Consider the following 27,617-nt stretch of genomic DNA (forward strand, 5'->3'; position numbering starts at 1 on the left):
CTGCTTTCTATGGCAGCATCTTACCTGCCTTTAATCAAATTCAAATGCTAATTTAGCAAATTCATTATGCACATGTGACTGTGCATAATCGGACACATAATTCAAATTCAACTGTAAAACGTGTAATTACGCCTGCATTTTTGTGCACAATAGTAGTAAAACTAACTACGTGTCAATGTCTGAACAGGTCTGATTCTGCCATAACAACAATATGCTTCTTTACATATTGCACTTTATCATCCTTATTCCACAAATCCAAAAAAAGAATAAATGCTTTTGCAATCCCATTTGTACTTGCATGCAGAAGGAATTTTTACAAGTATTTATATATTCATGTATTTCTATTTGTATTGTGTATATAATGTCTACAAGTCTATTAAACACAAAATTAAACCCTCAACCAAGCCCATGAGTTTTTCCCGTACGTTTTTTCCTTATATGAAAAGTACATGAAAAGCATCTATCGGTTTAATAATTGTTATGTTTTACTCAGCTGCGTTTATACAGAGGCCCACCACTGGCTCACCTTGAATTTAACTGTCTTCAAAATACATGGAACATTTCCTGTTCCTCTGAAAGGAAGTCACTTTGCGTAACAGACACTGCAAAACAGGAAATTCAACTGTCCTTTGCACCTGATGAAACAAATGGAGTTTTTCTTTCTCAGTTTTGGTTGATGGTGGGCTTGGGAATAGTAAATAAATACTTCTAAAATGTGCCCAGTGACATGGGATGACTAGAGCAGTGATTTCTGACATGTGTCCTGAACATTTTACTGTTTTCTTTTCTCTGGAAGAAAAAAAAAACATTTCAGACTTAATTGGCTGAAGAACTTAATTGGCTGATGAGTCAGATTAACCTCATACTCATAGTTATACACTCATTCGTACATGTATCCTCTCACAATTTCTAAAATTGCAATGTTCCATATTATTAGATTTTTCTTTCACGTGCAAGTGCTCAAAATATTAAGCTAAAAATAACCAAGCAAGAAACATCTGGAGAGCTGATATGCTATTCCATAGCCTCTGCCAATAGAAACATGTTCTGATGATCAGCATGAAACAGTTACATAATGCCTCAATAATTCTCAAGAATGAAAATTACAACTGGGGTTTTTATTCGTAATTTGTGAGAATGTTGTAGCATTAATGTTGTAGCTTTAAGGTTCTGCTGACTGAACTGCTGGAGTAATGGTAAAAACACTGCCCATTAATTCTCAATTAACTTTGCACAACTGTAAATCAAACCAAAAGCAAGGTTCTCTGTAACCACGTACCACCAAAAGAGTCGGAAATATACTTGCTAATTCTATATACTCTATCTGCCTATATTACTAACACTACAGTAGGAATAATATACAAACCCATGGAAATGCTCGCTCATATTAATACCATGTTATCATGAGAACGGATTAAAAAAATAATAATAATAAATCTACATATGTACTTATTGTGAGAAATTTCTGAACAACTTATAAATAGTAAATTTTCTTGATGATAAAGACAGCAATAATATGGCTGTCATGACAGCATCATGATATTTCAATAAACCATTGAAAATATCTGTGAATACCAAAATTAATTTCTCTACAGATCACAATCTCTTGAGTCCACATTCTACCAGACAAAAAATGTTTTTTTTAAGAACTGAGATGGTGTTATTCGCACACCATCTTTCCCCTCTGCTAATACCACTGTGTATAGTGTAGCACTCACATACTCAGAGACTAGATCGACTGTACTGGGCCTCGAAACCACTCTTTCATCATCAGGAAGTCAACAAAGTTGTCCACATGACACAATACAAACTCCATGAGGCTAGTGGAGGATTACTCATAGTAGTGGGATTCAGTGCTTACAATTATATTTAAAAAAAAAAAAAAAAAAAAAAAACCAGGAGGGAGTGTGTGTATGTCTGTACAATGCTCTCACTGAGAAGCCTGCAAAGCACCAGCTGGTTTCCATTAGCATTATTCAGCTAGTGAAAAGGAGGGGGGTAGTGCTTCATGTGGGCAGACTGTATGAGGGGATTCGTCAGGCAGATCTGGCTCCTGAGACGTTTGGTGAATGGAGCCTCATGACAGGGATTTAGATTCTTCTGAACTGCACAAACCTACCTTAAACAGGAAGTTGCCGCAGAGTATGTGCATTTTCCTGTCAGCTAGCTGATGCAATCATATTTGTTGAAGCACATAGTCACTAAAAGTACTTACTTCTGTCTGCATCCTCTTCTAAAAAATTTTAATCTTTTATACTGTGGTGTCGTGTCTCCCGGGAACTTCCTGTCTAATACACTGCATGCGTGAGGCAACTCAGCTGTCTAGACTAAACTCTAATTGTAAGGAGGAAAAACATGCATATTATTATAGACACAGAACCAGCACAATAAACACTATAATCTAAAACCAACAATAAGCAGGTCCAGGTTGACCAGTCTAAGCAGTGCTAAGACACCTCACAACCACAGACACTTGTCTTAGTCAAACTTCAAACACTGCTATGCTGCCAGTAAACATACAGTAACAAGAAAATAAATAAACGCTTACATGGAAGACCATCTCTCCTTGAAATGCAACAGTATGAAACACAACTCTGCAAATACTGCAAGAAAAAACATCATGACATGATGTTTCGAACAGATTTACACTATTGGTGTAGTCCAACACCTGAATCAAGACAGATGTTCAGGTATTTCTATACATACAGAACGCTAGACAAATCCCACATGACAGGTGAGTCGTCCCAGATAAACAGCTCTCTTAACTTTAGGACAAGCGTGTTTATCTTCTCAGCTATATTACAGATCACCCACAGAGATGCCATTGCTGTACAACAGACTAGATGGCAAGAGTACCCTATAGTTAACGGGAAATTAACATTTACCTCCCCAGTGAAACAGTCACACATTAGTTAGTCTAGAAAAAAAAAAGGATTCATATTCATTTATATCCCTAGAGAAGCAAACACATCAGCACACAACAGTGGTAAAAACTCCATGCAGAACACATAAGCAGTCAGAAGAGTGTGATCTGTAAGCAAACTTGACATATTATCAACAACAAAATGCTGAGTGAATATAATCCAAAAACAGGATTACAAATAATACAACTATTCCCTTAAGATTAGTGTTTCCAAACTGGTGCATGTTATTGGTATAACTGAATATGAACACAGCATTCACACTGAACAGAGTACGTGTTCTGAGAGAATACAAAATACTGATACAAACATGGAGACTATGTGTTTGCAGTTGAACAAAAAAAAGTTGAGGATTTTTGCTTTTTATAAGGAGCCTGTGATCGGGGTTGCCAGGTTTCCACAAAACAACATCTGAAAAAACTGCACAAAAAGACCAGCCCAAAAAGCCTGTGTTCTCGACGAAGGACACACATTTTTCTTTGCATGGGAAATGAGTTAACAATGTTGCACACGTGTTTTTATTTATTTAGTTATCCATGTAACACACATAGACCACATGTTTTATTTTGCTGGGGTCTCCAAAAACTATTAGTTTAATTACCTTTAAAAGTCTTAACTATTTTTATTGTGCCTTTTTTTTCTCTTGTTAAATGATCTCCATCATTTAAAAAATAAATAAATAAATAAATAAAAACTTCCGGGAAAATCATGTGATCATTATGCTGAAATGCTGCTTAAAAGACCTAAGTTTGACTCACAGCAGCACTGTGTTTCAGCTTCTGAGTAGATTCTGATGGCATGTCCAGCAATCTTTTCTGATCTTTCTGGAATGAAACCCCAAAACTAGTAAATCTGCTGAAATACTACTAGATGGTAGTAGATTTGTTGTCAACTACTGTATAAACAACAGTTCAAAGATTTGGGAAAGACATCATTGTTTTGAAACATAGTTAGCGTTTTTACTTAGTCACATTAGAGAGAAGATAAAAAGCTTGCCAGAAAGTTCCACAGGGCATGTGGTTCAGGAGTTATGTTCTGTAAGTTGCTTTTTGTTTGTCATAATTCCCAGCAGGCCTGTTCTATTCAGTGTTTTTCTGTGTTTCTGGGCATAGTTGTCCACATAATGTCCAAAAAACAAACAAACTGCTGGCCAAGACCATAATCCTTCCATTTTATATCTGAACATGAAAACAAATATGAATATGTGGAACCCTAAACAAATACAAATACAGATACAGATAGTTGCATTGTGTCACACCCTTCCTGTTATTTAGTTTAGGTGTGTTGGGAGCTTAAATAGAGGACGTATGACTCTGTAGCCTGACTCTGTAGACCAGTTAAGATAACACTGCTTTAGAAAATACAAACTCATTCGATTGATAGTGTTTGTTTTTTCATGCATCATTTGACAGATGGAAAAAAATCACCAACTCGTGGCCAAGCCCTTCCTCCCAGTAGCTCAAAGTAAAAGAAGACCTGTGGTGCTGCGTAAAACAGTGGCAGAGGTTTTACAGGCTTTCTGAAGGACTGCTTACTAAAGCTGCTTCTCAGAGAAGACCCTGAGAACACCGAGGCTTCAAACAGTGAATTTACACCCTGAAGGCAGATAGTGTGCTTGTAAAGAAAACTGTATAACGTGTAGGCCTATTTATAGTGGAATTCTACAACAATTAGGCCACATAAATTTAGATAGTGTTTGTGGTGTGTATGTATGTATGATATATATATATATTAGGAACACCCGTACATCTGCACATTCAATCTAATCAGCCAATCATGAGGCAGCTGCACAATGCAAAAAAATCAAGAAGATACAGATCAAGAGCTTCAGTTAATGTTCAGATGAACCATCAGAATGGTGAAAAACCAGAGATCAGAGGAGAATGACCAAAGTAGTTTGAGCTCACAGGACATCTATAGTAACTCAAATAAGCACACATGAAATCTGATCAGCTTCAGCGGCAGAAACACCAGATCAGGTTCCACTCTTCTAAGCCAAGAATAAGAATCTTCGGCTATCATGGGTACAGACTCACCAAACCTGGACAGTTGATGACTATACAATGACCAGATGATTTTTTTTTCTAAGCTTGCTTTTGTAGCTCACCCACCGCAAGGTTTTGCTGTTTTGTGCATGCTGAATTGCGTTTCTGCTCACCACGGTTGTAAAGAGTGATTGTGTGAGTTACTATATCCTTCCTGGCAGCTCAAACCAATCTGGCTGTTTTCCTCTGACCTTTCTTATCAACAAAGCGTTTCCACCCACAGAACTGTCACTTATTCTGTGTATTTTTTTGTTTTTTGCACCATTCTGTGTACACTCTAGAGACAGTTGTTTGTGAAAATCCCAGGAGATCAGCAGTTTCTGAAATACTCAAACCAGCCCATCTGTTACCAACATCCATGCTACGATCAGAGTTACAGAGATCACACTTTTCCCCATTCTGATATTTAATGTGAACATTAACTGAAGCTCTTGACCTGTATTTGCATGATTTTATGTACTGTATCTTTGAAATACTTGCATGAATTTCAGAATATCTTTTACATGGGAAACTGAACGTAATGTGTTTATAAAATGTATTCATGGTGCATACTTAGACACTACTTTAAATGGTTAAAAGTATATTATATTCACTTTCTTTAGTGAAAAACATGTTAAGGGTACAAAGGATGCAAAGAAGTGCCTGATCAACCTGATCTATTTAAAAAAAAAAAAAAAGATTTAATAGCTACAAATGACTTAACAGAACATTTTTAATTGCACAGTGAATTGAAGCCAGATTACAGAGGGTATTGAGCTCCTGGGAAAAGTTTAGAGTGAATGAAATCACAGCTTACACAGACATACTGTGACACTGTTGATTTATGAAGCAATAAGCTGGTGTGATTTCTACTTCAGGTGCACTCACCACTGGGACACACCATCTTAAAGACAATAGAGGTTCCTCTAAAATGGACCTACCCGTACATAGGCCGTGTAGTGATGGCACTCCTGCTGGTTGATGCTAAGGCTGAAGTTTTGACTCACAGTACCACTCTGCTCGCCACCATGAGTGAAATAGACCCGTGAAGACAGGCCTTTATATCGCTTATCTGCATCCGCTGTTAGATTGTACAGCAGCTCTGAGGGGGAAACACAAATTACCAATGTGCTGTACTTTTAGCATTTAAACAATAATATACAAATTACAAGCATTTAAGTGTAGTGTAGTTCTCCATAATGTTCACTAAAAGGCTACATAAACTGTCTGTCCCACACTGATAGTCATCAGAACAACACAACACATCCTGGGAATGCAATCAGTGAAGCCGTTTCCATACATTTTCTGTTTGAAAAGGGCTGAAATGCAAGAACTCACACATAAGCCCTTCAGTGCTGGTCTTTTTTTTTTTTTTTCCTTCAAAGAACCAGTGAGTAAAAGTCATTACTCAGGGTGTTACTCTACTGAAACTGGTTTGGATGGAGTTCACACTAACACACACCCTCTCTGTTGGACCTGTGCAAGGGTCTCTGTCTCTGTCATCATCCAGCTGTGATGGAGCCATGACCTCACTCAGACATCGGAAGGGAGTGTTTCAGAGGGTAGTTATACAGAGAAGAGGTGAGCTAGCACTTTCCAGTACTAATGCCAAGCAGCGGAAACAGAAGAGCCCTTATTCTTTCCTCACCTGGGAACAGCCAAACTGCAGAACACCCATTTTATATATCCTGCATCCCTCACGTGGTTATACCTACCGAGTGAGTACTGATTACACCCACTGTGTGAACGCAAAGTCATAGACACTTTCTATACTGAATAGCTAACAGTGTGAAAATAGCTAACAGTTGTGCATGAACCAAGTCACTAGTCGGAGAAGCAGCAAAACAGAGAGCATTTCTCAAGACAGAACTGTTTAGACAATTAAATACATTCCACCTGAGAGCATGTCAGTCACTGCAGATTATGATCTTCAATACCAGTAATGATCTTTAAACTATGTGCTACCAATGAGAGATATCATTACTACAATAATAATATGAGACGTGTGTATGTCAACAGTACACAAGCGATACCCACAGACCACCGTACTGAGCGCAGCACGTGCTGACAGTTAATTGTACACACAATTTAACAAAGCCACAAGGCACTAAATCAAGGCCATGAAATTGCAATGTGTGTGGGATGTAGGATATTTTTTTATGCTTTTAATTTGCTACTTTGAGATGCTGAATTAATAAAATAATGGCAACATTTTTTGTTAATGTACTAACCTTCATAATTTTACCATTAAAAATTCAGCTCACAAGATAAGAAATTATCTGTCACCTTCAATGTCATATATATATATATATATAATATATACATACACACACACACACACACACACACACACACAGTGGGGAAAAGAAGTATTGGACTCGCAACATTTTTTTTCAGTAAATATATTTCCAATGAGGCTATTCACATGAAACTTTCACCAGAAATCAGTATTAACTCAAGAAATCCGTAAATATAAAGAATTCACAACATTAAAGTCAACATAAATGAAGTTATGTGTAATAAAGTGGAATTACAATATTGAACACGCCTTTGTTTGTAATGACAGCTTCAAGACGCTTCCTGTATGAAGAAATTAATCGGCCGCAGTATTCAGGTGTGATTTTGGCTCATTCTTCTAAACATATTGTCTTTAAATCTTGTTCAATTGGATTCAAATCAGGTGACTGACTGGGCCATTCTAACACCTTGACTTTATTTTCTCTGAAACCAATTGAGAGTTTCCTTTGCTGTATGCTTTGGATCGTTGTCCTGCTGGAAGGTCCACCCACGTCTCGTCTTCATCATCCTGGTGGATAGCAGCAGATTCTTCTCAAGAATCTCCCAGTAAAGGGCTCCATTCATTGTTCCTTCAATTATATGAAGTCTGCCAGTACCATGCGATGAAAAACAGCCCCACACCATGATGCTTCCACCCTCAAACTTCACTGTTGGTATAGTGGTTTAAGGGTGATGTGCAGTGCCATTTCTTCTCCAAACATGGTGTGTAGTATGACTGCCAAAAAGTTCAATTTTTCTCTCGTCTGACCAGACTCCACTCTCCCAGTATTTAATAGACTTGTCCCAATGAATTGTAGCAAACTTTAAATGTGCTTGCGGGGTGAGCGTGAGCATTAGAGTGCATTGCCTCTTGTTTTCTCTGTGACGATGGCACCTGCTGCCTCCAAGTGTTTCTGGAGCTCTTTCTGAGTGGTCCTTGGCTCATGGGATACTCTTCTGACTATTCTTCTGACTCCCTGGTCAGAAATCTTGCAAGGAGCTCCTGTGCGTGGCTGGTTGATGACGGAGTGATGTTGCTTCCAATTCTGGATAATGACCTCAGTGGTGCTTACTGGAAGATTCAGAAGTTTTGAAATATGTCAATATGTTTCGCAACAATAAGGTTGCGAAGGTCTTGGGAGAGCTCTTTGCTTTTACCCATCATGAGATATTTGTGTGACTCCTTGGTAATGAAAAGCCTTTTTATAGACCATAAATTTACTAACCCAGCTGTTAATAATTTGCACAGATAGGGGGTATAATTACTGATGGATTTCAGCTGGGTCCTTGCCTTACCTTGCCTCGGAGAACGGCTTTTTCTTAGCGTGTTCGATACTTTTTTCCTGTGTCATTCCACTTTATTACACATAACTTTATTTATGGATTTGCATTTGCATTCCATTCGCATGCATCAAACGATCAGGTACTGCAGATGAACTTAATACTGCTCCTCATTTGAGCTGATATTGAAAAAAAAAATAGGCTTAAGTCCAAGGTCAAAATCACACATAACTGAGACTTGTCTCTCCACCCCATGTCTGTAATACTCACATACAGTAACTGTCTGACGAGCAGGGTAAGTCTGTAATTACAACCGAGGTCCGAACACTCGTGTACTATTTTATTTATTAAATCCTCACTACACCCACATAACTCAACTCTGAATGCAGCACAGACTACAAAGCTAAATCTTATTGTCTCATCTGAAAAATCAACAAGTGAAATCAATAAGTGATGCAACCACATGCAAGCAATTAAATGTTTTCAGAAGGCAATTTTGTCAGTTACAGTAAGAACATTTAAGATACCGAATAGTGCCAAAACAGTTGAATGCTCAGCAGTAACCAGCCCAACTGGAAAACAAACAAGTCAGGTTTTAGGAACAGAAATGTCTAGACAAATAAATAAACGTAAATGCTTGTTTTTAGAAGAGAATTTGAAGAGAATAGAAGAGAAGAATTTGCAGAATTTGCAAATGTCACAAATACTCTGTGACTTTTTTATTAGACTGTTTAGTAGTTCTCATGGAAATAACCTGGTTGCTGGTGTGCAGCTCTAAGCCACTAAACTGATTGAAGCTGAGCTGAGATAGCACTGAAAAAGTACTTCTGCAATGCAATACAGAATGCTGAACTACACCTAGCAGCCAGGCTCCATTCTTTATTGTCCGAGACAAAGTACAGCCTATTTGGATTACTTGTGCGAAACACTGTGCCACTTAAAATAGCTGATCAACACTTTTCTCACCTATCCGTCCTGGCACATGTTTCCCACGGAAGCGCATACAGACGCTGACGTTAAAGCAGTTGAGATGCTGTGGACCTTCATGACACTGAGGCACAGTAATGTTTATGGAGGCTGGCAAATAGATGGACACGTCCACTGTGATTACTGATTTCGACCTATTCACACAGCAAAAAAAAAAAAATCAGAAGACGTACTCATGAGGAAGTGGAAAGATGACAGGCTATTTTTTATGTGACTGTATTTATTTTGGTTCAAGTATTAGGACATGCTGGATCAGGAGTGCATTTCTCACCTTAATAACACCACACTGTCTGCCATGAATGCACCGATTGTCACATCTGTATTGGAGCAAAGACATTATTTAGGCAGGTTACAGACATTTTCGAAAGTTTTCTTTCGGGTTGGAGTGTCCACAACAATTAAAAAAAACATTGCGGTATTCCAGGTTGGGCCATAATACAGAACATTTCAGAGAGCAACTTGGGAAATTAAGCCATGACTATATTTATAGCTGCAAAGAACATTAAGAATTAATGTCATATACCTTTTCATTCCTCTCAGTAAAATAAAAACATGACCACAGAAGTACAGTCAGACATTGTTTGGTTGATTAAGCGGCAGTGTAGTTTTATATTTTAAAGTTTTAATTTAAAATATTCATACGATTCTTATTGTGATGTTATATATCAACAGAATATGGTGACATCTCTTTAGTCAGAAATATCTACTTCAGTGTCAGATAATACAAGTGTGTTTTTTTCTGGAATTTGTTCTGGCTTAATGTGTTGTTGTGAGTTCATTTTAAATATTAATCATGTCCATCAGAATCTGTTAAGTTTAGTCAAACCTGGATATCCGTTTCCGTCCATGTCCACATTGCCAGATATTGACTGGCCAAACATTTGGATGGCTGGATTAAAACTTCGCCCAGACAACCTCTAGAAACACAGACGAAAAGGTCCTACTCATATCAACATATGTCTAGCAATAACACAGTGAGAAAATTTATGGAAATAAAACAAAGAGGTGTTCTTTGCAAATGGCTTGTAAATTTCTCATTAAAGCTACTAAAGAAAACTGCCATATTCTACATTCAGATTATTGAATATGTGTATTTTTTTCTGCTTACTGACTAATGAAGGTGGCCAACATGAATGTTGATTTCATAATTGAGAGAATCATTAACAGATTTTGACTAAGTATTTTAGAGTAGTGAGGTTACCATTGAGTACTTGTTGACTATTCCTTTAGCATCACCATGGTAGATGTACACTGCACCCCCAAAGTCATCCTCTTTGGGTGCTCCTATCGCCACATCTACAAAACATGCAGATGTGAGTGAGAAAACTAGAGGAAATAAACACAGAGAGGAAGTGCGTGTGTGTGGATGTGTGAAAGAGAGAGTTTACAGCTGTAAACTTAAAGCTGTGCTTGCTTTAAGAGCTACTCTATTTAAAGTCACTTACTACACGATTAAGTACTGTGCCTGTGTAACTCTTCATCAGAGATGAAGAACATACCACAAAACAAAAAGATTATTTAACATTATAGCAAAACTTTCAGCCATAAAGAGTACACACTAAAACATGCACAGCTGTTTTAGAAGCTGCAGAAATCCCAGAACTGCAAATATACTAAAACAGATTTACATCATCTATTCAGCCAGATTGTAAGCTATCAGAAGTGATACCTATAGGAGATAAATATACTAATGCCTTCTTACAATTTCAGCAGCCATAATGCCTTCATTATCAGAACAATGGGTGTGGTAGGGGGAGTCCAGCATGGTACAGTATGATGACATTCTTGCTCAACAACACCTGATCACCAGGTTTAATAGGCGTGTTAGAGCAGGGAAATAAACTGTGTTTGACTTGATGCGGAACCTGCCTAATGAGCTGCTTTTATGAAGCATATTCAGAGTGCTATATAGCTTTGTCTCCCAAACAAACAGAAAAACACAGCTAACCTGATGCTAACAGAAACCAATGCATCTTGTGCTTTCAAAAAGAGTTAAAATCAGGAAATGTGTAAGGCCTCATAACTGAACCACATAATAGTTTGATTGAAAGTCAGGGAGTCAGAAAACTAAATGGCAAGCATATAAGATATCATGGTGGCATTTAGGGCAAATAAAGCATTAAAAAATATATATAATATGTCTGTTCCTGATTAAGAACTGTTTTTTATTTTAACTTCATAATAAAAGTTCCGGCACAGTTGCCGTCTCACAGCACCAGGCTCCCCAGTTCGACCCTGAGCTCAGGATACTGTCTGTGCAGAGTTTCTGTGCATGCTCTGCCCCTGTTTTTATGGGTTTCCTGCCACCTCCAAAACACATGCTGATAGGTAGGTTGGCTATGTTATACTGCCCCTAGGTGTGGATGAGAGGGTGAATGTGTACGAGCATTGTGCCCTGTGATGGACTGATGCCCCATCAGGTGTACACACTCCCTCACAATCAGTGTTTCCGCGATAGACTTCGGACTCACTGAGTCCCTGACCAGGATAAAGCACTTACTGAAAATGAAGGAATGAATGAATGAATGAAAGTTCTCAACTAGAACTGCATTTACTGCCTATTCGGGATTTATAAACGACTTCTCAAAAAATATCATGAAAATCAGCCTTAAAAGAGAGTAGCTTAATGAACTCTTTGTTCTTTTAACACTGAGTGTGCACAATCTGACCTTGGTACCCGTCATCATCGATGTCCCCAATGGCACTGATACACTCTCCGAAATGAGCATTGTATGCGTTGTCCCCATTCAAAACCATCGCCTCCTCCATCACCCCCTGCACATTAATCACAATTCTGAGTGATTTTATAGATCATACATAAACAACTAGACTTTTAACATATACATAAGACAAGATTACCTTGCATACAATTAGAAGAACATAAAAAAACACAAGTTTAATTTACATCTGAGAGTGCTTCAAAGGCAGCTTAATACTGTTTAGCAGTGCTTTCAACTGTGTATATATTGTTTATAATAATGTTATTTTAGGAAGGACTGAACTCACATTGCCCCTGCTGATGAAAACAGACACCTGGCCTTCATCCCGAACTTCACTGAACATTGGTGCTCCGACCAGCAGGTCTGAGAGTCCATCTGCGTTCAGGTCAACTGCACACAGTGAGGAGCCAAAGTAAGAGCCCATCTGAAACCAAGCCAAGGCACAGAGCAAGACAGCTCTGATTAGAATTCCATGCAATTATCAAATGAACTTTCTCAATACATTCTGCATTAGATAACTTAAAATACTGTATTAAAATATCATATCATAATGCCTTCTGAAAGCACAATCATTAAAAAAAAAAAAGTATATGTAATGTGTCAGAATCATACTCAGTTAACAGTGACAATATCCAGCCAAAAATGTACTAAATGTAACTTTTATTGCTTATCTAAAATTGTTAAAAGCTTATTTCCATTTTAAAGCAACTATGCCATTCTACTTTAATACATAATTCAATATCGGTACGTTTGATAAAGATGAAGAAGAAGGAAATGAAGAACAAGAAGAAGAAGACTTTACTTGTCACATATACATCATAGCACAGTGAATTTCTTGTTTCACATATCATAGCTTGTTAAGAAGCAGGAAGAGCGCAGGGTCAGCTATGATACAGCTCCCCTTGAACAGATATGGTTAAGGGCCTTGCTCAAGGGCCCAACTCTGGCAGCGTGGTGGTGTTGGGGCTTGAACCCCTGACCTTCTGGTCAGTAACCCAGACCCTATGTACTTTGTAGTTTGCTAATGAATTAATCAGAAATAAAATATGTAAATTATCAATATTAACCATTAGCTAGAATTTGACTTGCTAATTACATTAGCTACTGAAATTGATGCGACTCTAACCTGGCATCAGTTTTAAAAACAAACTTAGTTAAATATAGTCAGTTAATGTTAGCAAATTATCTAAACTTACATTTTCTCCAATTAGATGGAGTTAGACACTTCAGTCCAGTGGCTTATCAATATTCAAACGCACACTGATAGCTATAGTATGATGATGAATTGACATTTTTTTCTACACTGATGAATTTTGGATGCTACACTGAAATGACAGGATGCTAAACTGAGCCCATTTGATTGATATATTTATGACTGGATGAGAGAAAAATATATTTATAAAAAGTATTCTGAAGGTTTCAATAAAAAATGTAAGGAAAGAAACATAAGGTTTTTTTTTCTCTTGAAAATGTAATTAGTAAAAGGTACAGGTATTTTACTCAAACTATAAATATGGCAAAAATAATACTTAAGTATAATAATGTTATAGAATTACTCAAGTATTTTTTCCACCCCTGTGCATATTACACATGTGACTCAGACTGAAATTTCTTTTAGGTAATTGTTTCCCTGCATTTGATCTTCAAACTACACTTTTCATAAAAACTGTGGTTCGTTAGTACAAATATTTAACTGACCACTTGTGCTTAGGTTTGTGCTAGCAAACATGGTTGCTTACATAAAATAAGAAAATGGTTTTAAGCAGAGTTATAGTAGTCTATATTATACCAACCAGTTTCCCTGATTCTTGAAAGACCTTCACAAGCGAGACACCGTCAATTCTGAAGACGTAAACCTACAACAAAGGACGACATAAAAGTGTCAGACTGAACAAGAGAAATGTTTCCATTAATGCAGTGTATGTTTGCTATACAGTTAAAACTTCAGACATGGAGAGGAAACAGATTCGAATTACTTTTCCTCCACCACCATCCTGAGGTGCACCGGCAGCGATATCGATGGCAGTAGGTGAGGAGAAGTGACCAGCTGTCACTGCATAGCCTGAGTGCAAATCAAACACGAGGTTAATTACAGTTCGTACAGATTCAAAGTAGGGACTTATTTCTTATGATAAAAGAAGTTAATACACACCCAGGTAACTGTATCTTTGAGAATTCAGCTGATTTTTGTTGAGGCTGTATTGTGTACTGGAGGTGATATTGAACACTTTCACTGTTCCAGTCCAGTAGTATGATCCCGGTGCTCCCATGACCACCAGCTCCTGGAACATAAACAGAAAAAATATAATAATAATAATAATAATAATAATAATAATAATAATAATAATAATAATGAATAATAATAATAAGCACCGGGTTTATGCAGTTTGCACTAAGGAACATCTGGCACATTTTTTATTTAATTTTTTGCTGACTGTATTCTGACAAATATCTTTTGCTAGATATTTGACTCCCTTTTCTCCCTAATGAACTGAGGATTTTCTGAAAGTGAAGAGCTGAAGATTGGAAAAAAGTCCAGGCAATGTTATTTCCAATCTTCAACTCTCTTGCTTCGGTGAGCCTGTGCCCACTGTAGCCTCAGATTCCAGTTCTTGGCTCACAGGAGTGGAACCTGATGTGGTCTTCTGCTGTTGTAGCTCACCTGCCTCAAGGATTGACATGTTGCACGCTTTTCTGCTCATCATGCTTATAAAGAGTGGTTATTTGAGTCAACGTAGCCTTACTCTCAGTTGAACCAATCTGACCATTCTCTTTTGATCTCTCTCATCAGCAAGGCACACTCACTATAGAGACTGCTGTGTGGAAAAAATCCCTACAGATCAGCAGTTTATGAAATACTCAAACCAGCTCATCTTGCATCAACAAGCATGTCATGATTAATGAGATGACATTTTTCCAAATTAACAATATGAAAATAAAAGAAAGGTAGACACAAGTGTTTTCTGTTTATAAGATTTAATGGAAAAAAAACCTTTACAAGCTGCTCCCATTTGAACTGCAAGTGTGTGGCAAATATCGAATATAAAATCCAGATTTAACAGAAAAAGTTCCAGTCTCATTACTGTTATATTTTTCTGTAAGTGGCAAAATTGTGCATCCATATTGGACTCTCTGAGAGACAATCTCAGCCCAGAAGTGGGAATAAATTTAGCAAAGAAATTAATGTATCATGCAAAGTATTCGGCCTGCTCTGGGGAAATAGGGTGTCCACCAATATTAGTATTTTTCCAGACACTGTGATACAGCATAATTAGTAATAGGCTGATCAACTAATTATGTGACCTTATGTAACCACCCATTCTTTTATCTCATTGTACTGCTACTGGGATGGTAATGTAATGGCGGTAAGCAGTAAGCAACCCAAACAAAGTCAATTTAATCTGGGTGAATAACAGCACAGGGCTATTCCCATTCTGCTGTTTAGTTTTTTTTGTTTGTTTTTTTCCTCCCAAAATTACTGTTATCTCACTCAACTGAGCATACATGATGATTCTATGATTATTCTATGAGTAATGAGCACTTCATTACTATACGTGTCACTTGGCAATTTAAAACAAAGAAAAAATATGGGACTGAGGATTTATTACCATTGTGTGCTGTATACAATGCCACAAATGGTTATTCAATGTTGTTGTTGTTGTTTTTATGTCTGAGAAGAAAAAACACACACAAATGGCAAATGTCGTGGAGGTCAGTCTTGCCAATCCAGCATCAGCGTCCAAATGACTGAGTGGCAGATTTCTTACGTGTCAGCCATATGGTTTAGATGCTTAAGGCTTGATGGCTAGTCAAGATGTTAGTACAAGGCCAACTGATGATAAGGTTTAACAATGACACATCTGTGAAACACACAGACAGCAGACACTGGAGGAATGTGACTGTTCAGGGTTTAGACTTTCACACACTGCAAAAAATGTCATCTTAACAAGTGAAACTCTCTTGAATATGGTCAAATTGATCTAGTATTTCCTGTTATACTGTAAGATTAGAATAAACCAAATATAAGAGTATTAAACCTAGACATTTTTATTAAATTAATTTCAGAGGTGGGTAGTAACTCTGTCATTTATTTCGTTACATTTACTTGAGTAACTTTTTTTTTTAAAAGTAATTTTAATAGTACATTTAACTGCCCATAATCACACTCTTAATCAAGTTCATTTTTAATCACAGAAATGTACTTTTACTTCGCTACATTCTGAGGCGTTCCTCCATTATTGTTAAATATTAATGAATATATGTAATTTTAATAATTATTTTGTATCACGTATAATGAGGTCACGAGTCTTGGGATATGCTGCAGTGGTCTCAATGCGGACGCAACAACCTCTCACTTTTTAGTGGCTCAGTCCTGGAAGATAATGGCCGAAGAGGGGGACGAAACGAGTTTGTCAAAGAAGGCAAGACATATACAGACACACACACACACACACTTCTTCTTCTGTTATGTTCTATAGTCTGTTCTTTTGTTCTCTGTTGTCTTGTTTAAATGCAGATGATGACAAGTCTTGTGAAAATAAAGACAGTAAACTGGTGGGAAAATGTTTGTTTTTTGGGGTGTGTGTGAGATTTTGTGTTGAAAATGACAGGTTCTCTGTTGCTGTACCCATCACAGGACTGGGATATGCTGCTTCATTTTGAACCCAGGTTTTATATCATATAAACAGAACATAGACTTTCAAGGAGAGGTGTGACTTCCAGTTCTCCATGTAGTCTGAGATTCAGGAATTTCTTTTCATTTTAATCACATCCAAAGTAACTTGTAACTTGCTACTTGAGTAGTTTTCACATTGGATACTTTATTACTCTTACTCAAGTAATTATTACCATTATTACTTTTACTGTTACTTGAGTAATTCTTTTTATAAGTAGTTTTACTTGTATTTTGTCTGTTTCACTTTGATTAATTTCAAGCTTTACATTTTTTTATTCTATTAACAGATTTTTTTGTGCTTATTTCTAGGAATAAATACTTAAAATTAGAAAAAGTATCTGATAAGACTTGTTCTTGCTTGATATGTAAAAAATGTCTGGATAATAATCTTTTATTTGGTTTCCTGTAATCTTATAATAGGAAATACTAGATAAAATTGACTATATTCAAGATATTTAAATGTGCTAACATGCCATTTGTTGCAGTTCACTCTTCACTGTGAATGCTTAAAAACACACAAAGATGTAAAAAAAAAAAAAAAAAAAAAAAAAAAGTCTTCACCCGTGCTTATGTAATCCAATTATTCATGATACAATTATTTAGAAACAAAACTGGAACTGAAATCTGTAGATGACATATTAAGCATTAAGGACAAAAAAAACTGGACTATTCAAAAATAATTAAGACAAAAGGGACAAGTTGAGTCTATAAAGTGTCTATAAATGATCTACTATATATCTAAGAGCTAAAACAAGCTTAAACCTGACAGGTTTTTGATGGACTATTGCTCAATTGAGTGTATAACGTTGGCCAAATAAAGTGTTGCCAAAATATTAAAAGCATACTTATACAGCTGACATGCATTTATGTCAAATACAGATAGAAGTATTTAGAGATCCTCTGAATAAATCCACTTCTGACTAATTTAATCTTTGTTTACAAAAAGCAACACAGAAAGTGCAGCTTTGATCCTATTTGGACTCATGATGGTACTGATAAATTGGCTACAGGGCATCACTTCTGTCAGATTATGTTCTGGTACCAATTCCAAAATTCCTCTGGGCAGCAATTTCCTCCATCCATGTACATCAAAAAGGCTTCTGGATGCACTTTAAACAAAGAAGTGAAATATTCAGAATGCATAAAAAGGGCCCAAGAGGGAAACATCCCAAACTTCATTGTGCCTGAGGGTGAAAATATTGTAAGCGATGATAAACACAGCTTATCAACATATTGTCATGGACAATAATTTGCTTTTTTATTCATATAAAACCAGTAGACTGTACACGGTCTGAACATTAGACATGCTAATGGGTCTAAAGAGAGAACAGAAAGAATGCGATACACAAACATTGGAAAACATTAAACATTACAAGAAACATTACAAAATACACATTAGGGACACTGTACACACATGGTGTACTTCATATGCACTGCTACTGACCTCCGTGAAAGCTCCTGCGATCCCTGCCTGGCATGAGCCATGTTCTTCCCCATACATCTTCTTATGATCTGCAGGGATACAGAGAACGAGTGATGGAGAGAGAAGGAAAAAAAATACCAGCAAACCTCAATATGATTTCGCTCTGTGCCTGAGCCAGCAGTTACTGGAGTTCTTCCTGCATTCCATATGGAGCTAGTCAAAGGCTCAGGACCATCCAAGAGGAATCTTGGGGCTCAGACGCAGACTCAAACAACCCAACAGCGCCACACTCAACAAAAACTCACACTTAGGGAGCGTTGTCGGGGGCGGGGGTAATGCTGTGCGCTACAGTTACAGAAAATATTAGTCTTGGATCTCTGCAAAATATGCTATACACACTCCAATCCCCAGTGTGAAGACTGACTGACCAGGGCAGATCTGGAGTTGTGAAGAGAAACGGAAGGAAGAAAGCGGCTGCCTGGGTGACCCATCAGCCAAACAGCAAGGGATTTATGCTTTTGGAAAAAAAAAACTTGCATGCCTTCCCACTCTCTTCAGAGTTCCATCCATCCATCCATCTTCTATACTACTTATCCTCTCTTCAGAGTTTTGAATCTCAAAATCTAAAAATCAGACACCCTGGGCTCCTGGAATGTGAAAATGAAAAGCTCATGGAAGAGAAATTGTGTGAAATAGTACAGTAACATCTGTCAGGAGTGCAATATAAATTACTGTGGAGCTAGGAAATATTGCAGCATAATTTTTTTACATTAAACTGTAATACTGCGCTTTGCCGCTTTAGCTTATAATTTAAGCCACACTTTGAATGTAACAACAAATGAACTTTTGGTGACACTTATTGAGGGATCTTCATCTGTGACAAAGAGAAAACAATTTATTCTGAAAGATGTCCATCAGTACCATCCTGTCAGAGTCTAAATGTTTCCTCTACAGCCATTGCTGAGGACATTGAGCCTCCAATGTATTCTTTCACCAACTGCAGCAAGACATAAACTTCTTTGTGCGCACACAAATAAAAAGAGCCTCCACACTCCCTGTGCCACATCTGGACGAAACCGTTTGTATTTATCTAACATTCTTCTGGAATGAAAATATTATATCAGACATCTGAACGTCAAAGCATATCAGTTAACCAGTTTGGAGAAAGTTTGAACTGGAGGGCATGTGCCATTATTAACAGCATAAAATTACGATCGTGTCATGATGCAACTTTTGAACTTAAATCTATCTAATTCATCCTTTCTGTGATGGGACAATATTTTTCAGGTATTCCAAGAGTCAGAATATGCATGAACACAAAAAAATTGAGAAACCAGCATTTCTCTTTGTGTTAAATAAACAGGTTTTGTATTCTTTTCAGTTTCAAATTTCACAATGTATCAGTTCAAAGGTTGATTTATAAGCTACAAAAAAACTCAAGATAGGTCCACCCATTCACTTTACAGCAGGTTAACCCTGCCGATTCACTTTACAGTAGGTTAACCCCACCCATTCACATTACAGCAAGATAGCCTGACCCATTCACTTGACAGCTGGTTAGCCCCGCCCAATGTTTAAAACATGTTGCTAATCTGATCTGTTTAGAATAATTCATTTCATATTGCTTTCTGAACGATGCACAATACAGGGCTGGCAATGTCAAAGGTACTGCTGGAGGACATTTCAAGTACATTGGACCTGACAACAGAGCTGCAACTTGTAAGTAGTATTACTTCATATAGTTCATAATAATGATCTTTTCACTATTATTAAGTATAAACCTGATTATGAGGCAGTATTATCTAATGATGTATGTTCCCAAAATGATAATGCTAGTTAACAAGTTTCTACCTGGAAAATCTATTTGCTAATTCGATAATAATAGAATTAATATTCCTCCACAATAGCATTGGACAATCAAATGCCATTATTTAACTCTCAGTGTTTCCTACACACTTCTACACATTAGGGATGAGGACATGGAACACCACATTTCAACTTTGAGGCAACCCTCTAATGATCAAGGTCATTTACTCTATCTTAAATACAAAAGTAACAAAAACAGCCTTGTTTAAATCTGTGGGATAAAGAGAGGTTGGAAAATCGTCATGTAAAAATGAATTATGACAAAATAATGCAGGATTTTTTGGAAAACCAAATATATGTTATAAATGAAATCCAAAAAGCCATAACATACCTTCATAACATGGAATGAGTGCCTGGGCCCTGCCTTGTAATGTTGGTTGGATTAGAGAGCAGTAGCCATGTGGTAGGATGTGCTCTGATTCATAGTACACATTTTTCCAGCGATGTGCACAGGCCTATGGATAAAACAAAGAAAAAGGATTATTACGCAAATATAAATGGGTTAACAATAATCACAGAGTTGAGTACACCATCTGGTAAAGGACAGCAGAAGAGCTACTCACTCTAACATAACAGCATCAGCTAGAGATGCAGTGATCTCATTTGCTTCCCACCCATAATGTGACAATTACTTCTACACTATCGTTGGAAAATAGTTCTTACTCACAAGTGGTCCACACATTTGACAACTGAAAAGTCATTCATATCACCAAAGCAACCATAGCAAAACAGAGAAGCACTCATTATTTTTGTCGCTTTGTTTGCTATTGGATTCCATCTTATTTTATGTCAGCTATCAGGTGGAGCCCTAAAACTATATTAACGTACCAGAATGATCTAAGGGCTGAAAATGTTCACTTTTGGAGCTTTTATTTTTCACCATATACAGCCAGAGCCCGTTACACCCCCAGTGACACAATATCAAAATCAAAATTGTTGCAGTTGGAACTGTAGGAGTTAGGCATCAGCATTTTTCATCTTATTTCATTCAGTATATCCTGGGTTTTTTTCAATCAATACTAAGTTTACTATTGTTTGACTTGTCAAACATGCTGATAACAGTAATGGTAAATGATCAAATTTACATTCTTATAACTGACAAAAACAAAGCACAGCAAGATCTGTCTGGCCATAAATCATGGCTTTGGTTCTGAAGTTTCAATAGACCTAACATCCTCCTTATAATGTCTAATGTCTCCCCGGTGACAGTTCTTCAGAATATTAACCTCAGCAAGTGAATTTGTGCAGGACAGAGAGAGTTTGCACTAAAGATATGAGAGATACCAATGGTGGATGATGGAGAAAATAATAAATACCAATTCAATATGAGATAGAGAATTAGAAATAGCCAAAGAATTAAGTTCTCTCATTGAATCTGGGTGCACGTCCTTAACTCACCTCCCACAGCCTATCAGCCATTTGATCCCAAAAGACTCCCCTCTGTTGTCCTCATTAACATTGTCTACTGACAGCAAACACAGTATTTCTACTCTTGGGTTTCAAATAAACATTCCTCTGTCGTGTGAAATAGGGGGCTACAGAGCAGTTTTCCAAGCACAGCAGGAATAGAAACACATTAATGTGGTAATTGCTGAGAATACTGAAGACAACAGTGAGATCAGATTCTCGTTGAGAAGTTCAACTTCCTCTCTCTCTCTCTCTCTCTCTCTCTCCCTCTCTCTCTCTCTACACTATGGATACTGTGGGTCTTTATACAGACCACCACAATCCTCTGGAGTTATAGAGATTATAGACACTCACACAAATAGAAACACGCACAAACAAACACAGTTAAACAACTGTGGCATCAGAGAGCTTTGTCGTTCAGCATAAGAGACCTTCCGGTCTATTTTATTACATACTAAGAACTTTAAAAATTAAATCAAGTTACTGAATAATAAACTGATGAAAATGGACCATGAGAACAATATTGACAGAGTTAGTGCCTCAAATACCTGAAAATCCCAAAAATACAAGAAAGTAAGCTACAATATATGAATTATCTGTTTAAAATTAAAGTACCTCTATTATGCTGTAAAAAAGTGCCTAATGTTATTTTAGAGATCTCATACAATAGGTTTACAGGCATCCAAGGTCAAAAAACACTTTCATTTTCTCATAATTTACATTGTAGAATCACTTCTTTTTCACGGTGTCACAAACGACCGCTCAGGGATCTGTTCACTCTAAACTCCTCCTTTCAGAGAGCCTACTCTGCTCTGATTGGTCAGACTGGGTCTGTTGTGACTGGTCTACTGCTTACAGCGCATGTCGGAAAGGAAACGCCCATTACCATATCTGAATTTCATGAATGTCATTGGTTTTACCTTACCAATTCGAGCCTGAGTTCGATAGTGATACATCAGAAGATCAACCCGAAACACCATCGCAAGCACGATGAGAACAGGATGTTTCTCAGTGGTAAGTTTGACAATAACATGAGTTAGCTGGTTAGCAGAGGCCTACAGCTGTGCACTGGCTGTACACATATACTATGCATTTGGAACACTCGGTAGAAAATATATACATAAATAATTAATCAAACTTATAGGTTGTGATCCAGAGGTGCAGGATGGTCCAGATAAAGTGGATATGGCCCTATCTTTAATGAATAATCGTTTCGCAAATCCCGCATTGACTGGAACAGGAACATAAATGAAGGTTGAACTGCTGTCATATCATTATAAAAATTCATTTTAACCACTGACGCTTTACATCCTCATCCTTTGGGAGTCCATGCAAAGGGATTTTGCTTTTGCAGCGCAGACATCAACGTCTTCTAGACATGAACTAATTGTTTCAGGACGCAACTACTTTAGTGTAGTGTATGAGGGTGGATCAAAGTACATGTTGTTTGCGAGCAGCCAATGAAACCCAGAGGTGGGGTTTTTTGTTACAAACCTACGTAGGTCAGTACAGGAAGTAAGTCTGGAATTACTGATGACTTGTTTCAGCTGTTCAGGATCGGTTCCTTCTTTTGGGATAAATTCAATTGTTGTGCATTTTGGTTTTTGAAACTTTGCAGACTTTTTACATTCACAAACAGCTCTATAACACACTACATGAAAAATAAAATCTGAAAAAGAATAAATAGGCGTGCTTTAATGCTAGCAATCACAGTTTAGCCACCTAGCTATACTACTGTTAACTAGTGTTTCTTGGCTTTAAATCTGGTTAAAACATGTCACTCTGCTTTGCTAAAATAAATGAAGATAACCTTTTATCCCAAAACATTGAAAGACAAAAAAATGGTGTGTGTGTGTGGGGTGGGTGGGGGGGTGGGGGGGGGGGGGGGGTTGAGACTCAAAAGGGAACTCACCCTCATCTAGGTGACACTGGATAATATGATAATAAATTATTTCTCTTCTATAACTGTATACTATATAGTCACAAAGTGCAATTTTGTAAACAAGAACTTTTTAGTTTATGAGCAACTTATAAGTATGAGCATTAGAGTCATTTCTGAATTGATTACTGTTTTAATTAAAACTTTTATAAAGTATTGCTGGTGTAAAAACAGTAATTTATTGTAAAAATGACAGAAATTCTTTACAATGTGAGCTGCTGTGAGTTGCCCTGTAATAGTAATTGAGAGTCCGCATTTTGCCTGGGGTGCCAGGTCGGAATTTGTCAAGCATCATGTCCTACCTTGCGCACAAAAGAAGTTTCTTATGTGACTCAGCAACTTTGAGTGTCACGTTGATGTGCATAATAAACTTCTTTTATTCTCATAATATGTCTCTAAAAGCGAGCAATATCAAGTCCTGAATACTTGGCATGTACCCTAAACTGCATAGTGAATATTTTATCACTACATCATTCGTGTCATTACTATTAATTATAATAGTAAGTAGTGTATATAATTATAATTAATCGTGTATATAATTATAATTATAAGTAGTGTACATTATGCAATTTGAGACATAGCCTTTATGAAATGTTCTTAAATGTTCTTATATTATAAAAGTTATATATGTCAAAATATATCTACAAACTACATCTTGCAGCTCTAAAATAAGTAATAGGTAACTACAGTAAAGTAAGCAATAGAACTCATTTAGTGGTCTTACTGATTCATAGTGGTACACATACAGCTCTGTTTAGTAATGAGGATTTTTTTTGCTTGAAAGATGTAGTACTCACTTTAATCATCTAATTCCATTTTACAATGAACTTATGGCACCCAGACTTTCTTCCACTTTAATAGGAATGTTTATGCATTCTCATTTTTCTTCTTTGCCAAACTGACAGTGTTGGAGGCAAATACACTCCACATGAACATCTAATGTTACTAAAATATATATTTTTTAAAGGTTCAAATGAATCCCCTCATTATGAAAACAAGAGTCTGTCTTGTTCAAGGATGTAAACTATCACAAACTAGTCAGCAGTTGCATAATATCGAAAATGTACTAGTGGAAGGAAAGAGTATAAGAGTTCTTGTTTTGCTGACAGTATCAGAGGCAACATTGCATCCTGCTGTCATGTTTCAACTCCTGCTGTGATTGGCCCAGAGGGAGATTACTATGAAGATCTCCCAAATAACCATTACACATGCAGAAACATAACCAACACCAATTTCTTCAGTTTATCGTAGTAACTTCATTATTATAATATATAACCATCATCAGTGTTCCCTAGACTTCTGTCACTCGTCACAGCAGCAGAAGGTTGTAGCACGTCCTTCAGTGGCTCAGAGAGTGCTGCAATTAGCTCCCTTTAGACTTACGATCAAAGTGTGCGGTTGGTACTCTGGAGGCCAGAGAGAGTCTCAGGCTTTCATCACCCACTGCAGGGCGCTGCGTGTGAGACATAACAAGCCCTCTGCCCTTGAGTGGGACCACTAGGATGAGAGCCAAACGTAAACAAACCCAGTCAGCTGCCCATCAATTCTCAAATGATGGGAGAGAAAAAAACAAATCTGTCTATTCTGAGACTCCAGTTTGTCATCACAGGACAGTGGCCCTTCTTTAAATAGCAAAAACAATAAGTACATGTCAAGTGCAGAGTGAAAAGCTTTTGCTGATCACAAGAATTGATTTTGAAACATGTATTCAATGCAAAAGACATTTGCATGTTTCCCCCCCCAAAATATACAATATACCATAAAGCATAATTATGTTCATCTTCACACAGTAGCTTCATTGGCCCAGGTTACCAATATGTTTTTAAGTCCTAGTAAAAAAATTTGAAGAATTTGTATTTATACGTATTTTACTTCACAGTGAATTAATATAAACAAGTGTACAATCTGCATAATTACAGGTAGCTTTCCTATTTAAAGATTTAAATTGATCTTAACAAATCAATATAAATACAAATAACACACAAAACCATTAAAAAAACCCACATGTATCGGACATCATATTTAATTCTTAACTTTAGGCATTCGTAATGTGAGGACTGGGTTTACGTGTCGCATTTTATCTTGGCTGTTACATCCAACTTTACATTACTGATTTGATTCAAACAATACTGCTGATCCCTGCATCCCATAAATAAGTGCTAGCAAAAGGTTGGGTTTAGTTCAGTTGGATTCACGTATTGCATTTCATGTAATATTTTCATAAGTATACAGCGCATTTTACACCGATAGCTTTACAGCCCACATGTGTTGGGTCATGAAGCAGTCATATCTGTGGTGGTTTCTTGCACTGGGTTAGTAAATATAGTGCTTTGTTTAGGCGTGTGTGTAAATTGAGTAATGGAGTGGCTTGTGTGCTCTACATTGCAGAGAAGGAAGCTAAATTTGAAACTTTCTTAATTTAACTATATTGCCAGTTGAAGGGTGTACTGATATTTAAAGTGATTTCTGCCATTTTAAAATATAAACTGATAAAGAACAGTTTTGATGCCATCGTAAAACCTTTTCATTATTTTTTCCCCCAAGAACATACCAGAACTCTTCCATTGGGTTTGTCTTGTCTTGCCAGACTGACCCCCATCCACTCATCATCCCTGTCCCCTTGGCATGTCTTTCCACAAGACTCCCTTTTCTTGTTACCTGAAAAAGACAGAAGGTTAAACAATCTGTTAACATACTGTTATTACTAAGCTTATACACCATAATAATGTAGTGAAACATTACACAAATTCTAGTTTAGTATAATAGGTAGCCCTTAAAAGTTTGTTCTGGAGTTGTTGGAATTGGTAGGCTAACTCTGAACACCAGAACTCTTTGGGTTCTAGGTCCCCAATCCTGAGCTCAGGTTACTGCATGTATAAGATTTCCCATGTTCTCCCATGTCCACATGGATTTTCTCTTGATTATTCTGTTCCCTCCCATGTGCATCACTGCTCAAATACATGCCATGTAGATTTGCCCCTTGTTGGTTTAAATTAAATTGCCCCTACATGTGAAAGAGTGTAGGAATGTGAACAATTACGGTGTGTTGTGATTGAGTACATTAGTTGCTATAGGGACTCTTTGTTCAATATTTCACTTGTAATGTTGCTAAAGGGCAGATGGAGCTGGCCAGTAACATGTCAGGGGATAGATGTATAAAAAAAGATAGTCTAAGGACACAGAGAGGTTATTATAAATCTGCCTTGTAACAGGAAAGCCTTGTTGGGTTCCAAGATGGCATTAAATAAAGCATCTCGTAAGTAAAGAACATATGAAATAGTATCCTAGGAAGTTTATCCAAATATATATGACAGCTTTAGAACAATGTAACTGTATTCTGTTATGGAAAAATATATATATATATATTTTAGAAAAGAAATAAGCAAAATGTATGGAGTCAATTTTATTGATAGTATGAAAAGTAACTAACCAACTTAAAAGATTTATTCATCAAGGCCCAGTTATTCAAAAAGTTTAATCTGTATCAGAATGATCCGGCTTTGAAAATCCCATGTTTTGCTATCCAGGATCAAGTAATCCATCTTACTTTTGTGCCTGTTTTTAAAAACAACATTTTATTGGATCATGCAGATCCAGATACAAACTTTTCAAGGTTACCAAAAACGGATTACTGGTGGTCTAAATCAGTCTACATATCACAATGTAGCCTATTAGCTATGTAAAAAAACAACAGGTAGATTAGCCAGCATGGGGTCACTTTAAGTGTTTTTATTTGAAGAGACAGAAAATGGCACAGTAAAACAATACAAAGATCCCCTTCCTTTTTCCATTTCTTTTGAACAGTCAGACCCCTCATCTGACCCACAACAGATAAATACAAACAAACAAATATATATTATTCACAAATATTGGAGGAATTTTGAACACATGTTTTAAATAATAAAAAATCTAAATGTACAATAGTTAACAAAATAAGACCGTTCAGAGTTCTTCATGTGTGGAGAGCAATAAGGGATGCAATTCTACTAAAAAGTTTTGAACAACACATACTGAAGGTTTGATCCAGATCAAGAGCAAGATTGGATTACATGATCTAATCTGATTTCAGAATCCTTTTTTTTTCTTTTGAACAACCC

The 27,617-nt window shown here is 36.9% G+C and overlaps 1 protein-coding gene across 2 annotated transcripts in view; it reads right to left on the reverse strand.

Annotated features, from left to right (window-relative positions):
• The window catches only part of itga9 (integrin, alpha 9), an 81,520-nt gene that overhangs the window by 38,047 nt on the left and 15,856 nt on the right, over nucleotides 1-27,617 (reverse strand). For both annotated transcript variants that reach the window (XM_017463683.3, XM_053679516.1), the window contains 13 exons: nucleotides 26,072-26,178; nucleotides 20,506-20,629; nucleotides 18,330-18,397; nucleotides 14,363-14,492; nucleotides 14,187-14,272; nucleotides 14,004-14,066; nucleotides 12,497-12,634; nucleotides 12,160-12,265; nucleotides 10,692-10,786; nucleotides 10,317-10,407; nucleotides 9,762-9,807; nucleotides 9,470-9,624; nucleotides 5,887-6,047 (listed from right to left, as the gene is read on the reverse strand). In XM_017463683.3, the coding sequence (XP_017319172.1) occupies nucleotides 5,887-6,047; nucleotides 9,470-9,624; nucleotides 9,762-9,807; nucleotides 10,317-10,407; nucleotides 10,692-10,786; nucleotides 12,160-12,265; nucleotides 12,497-12,634; nucleotides 14,004-14,066; nucleotides 14,187-14,272; nucleotides 14,363-14,492; nucleotides 18,330-18,397; nucleotides 20,506-20,629; nucleotides 26,072-26,178 (1,370 nt within the window). The remainder of the gene's footprint in view (nucleotides 1-5,886; nucleotides 6,048-9,469; nucleotides 9,625-9,761; nucleotides 9,808-10,316; nucleotides 10,408-10,691; nucleotides 10,787-12,159; nucleotides 12,266-12,496; nucleotides 12,635-14,003; nucleotides 14,067-14,186; nucleotides 14,273-14,362; nucleotides 14,493-18,329; nucleotides 18,398-20,505; nucleotides 20,630-26,071; nucleotides 26,179-27,617) is intronic.

The sequence above is a fragment of the Ictalurus punctatus genome, chromosome 3 (assembly GCF_001660625.3).
Source record: "Ictalurus punctatus breed USDA103 chromosome 3, Coco_2.0, whole genome shotgun sequence".
Lineage (NCBI taxonomy): Eukaryota > Metazoa > Chordata > Actinopteri > Siluriformes > Ictaluridae > Ictalurus > Ictalurus punctatus.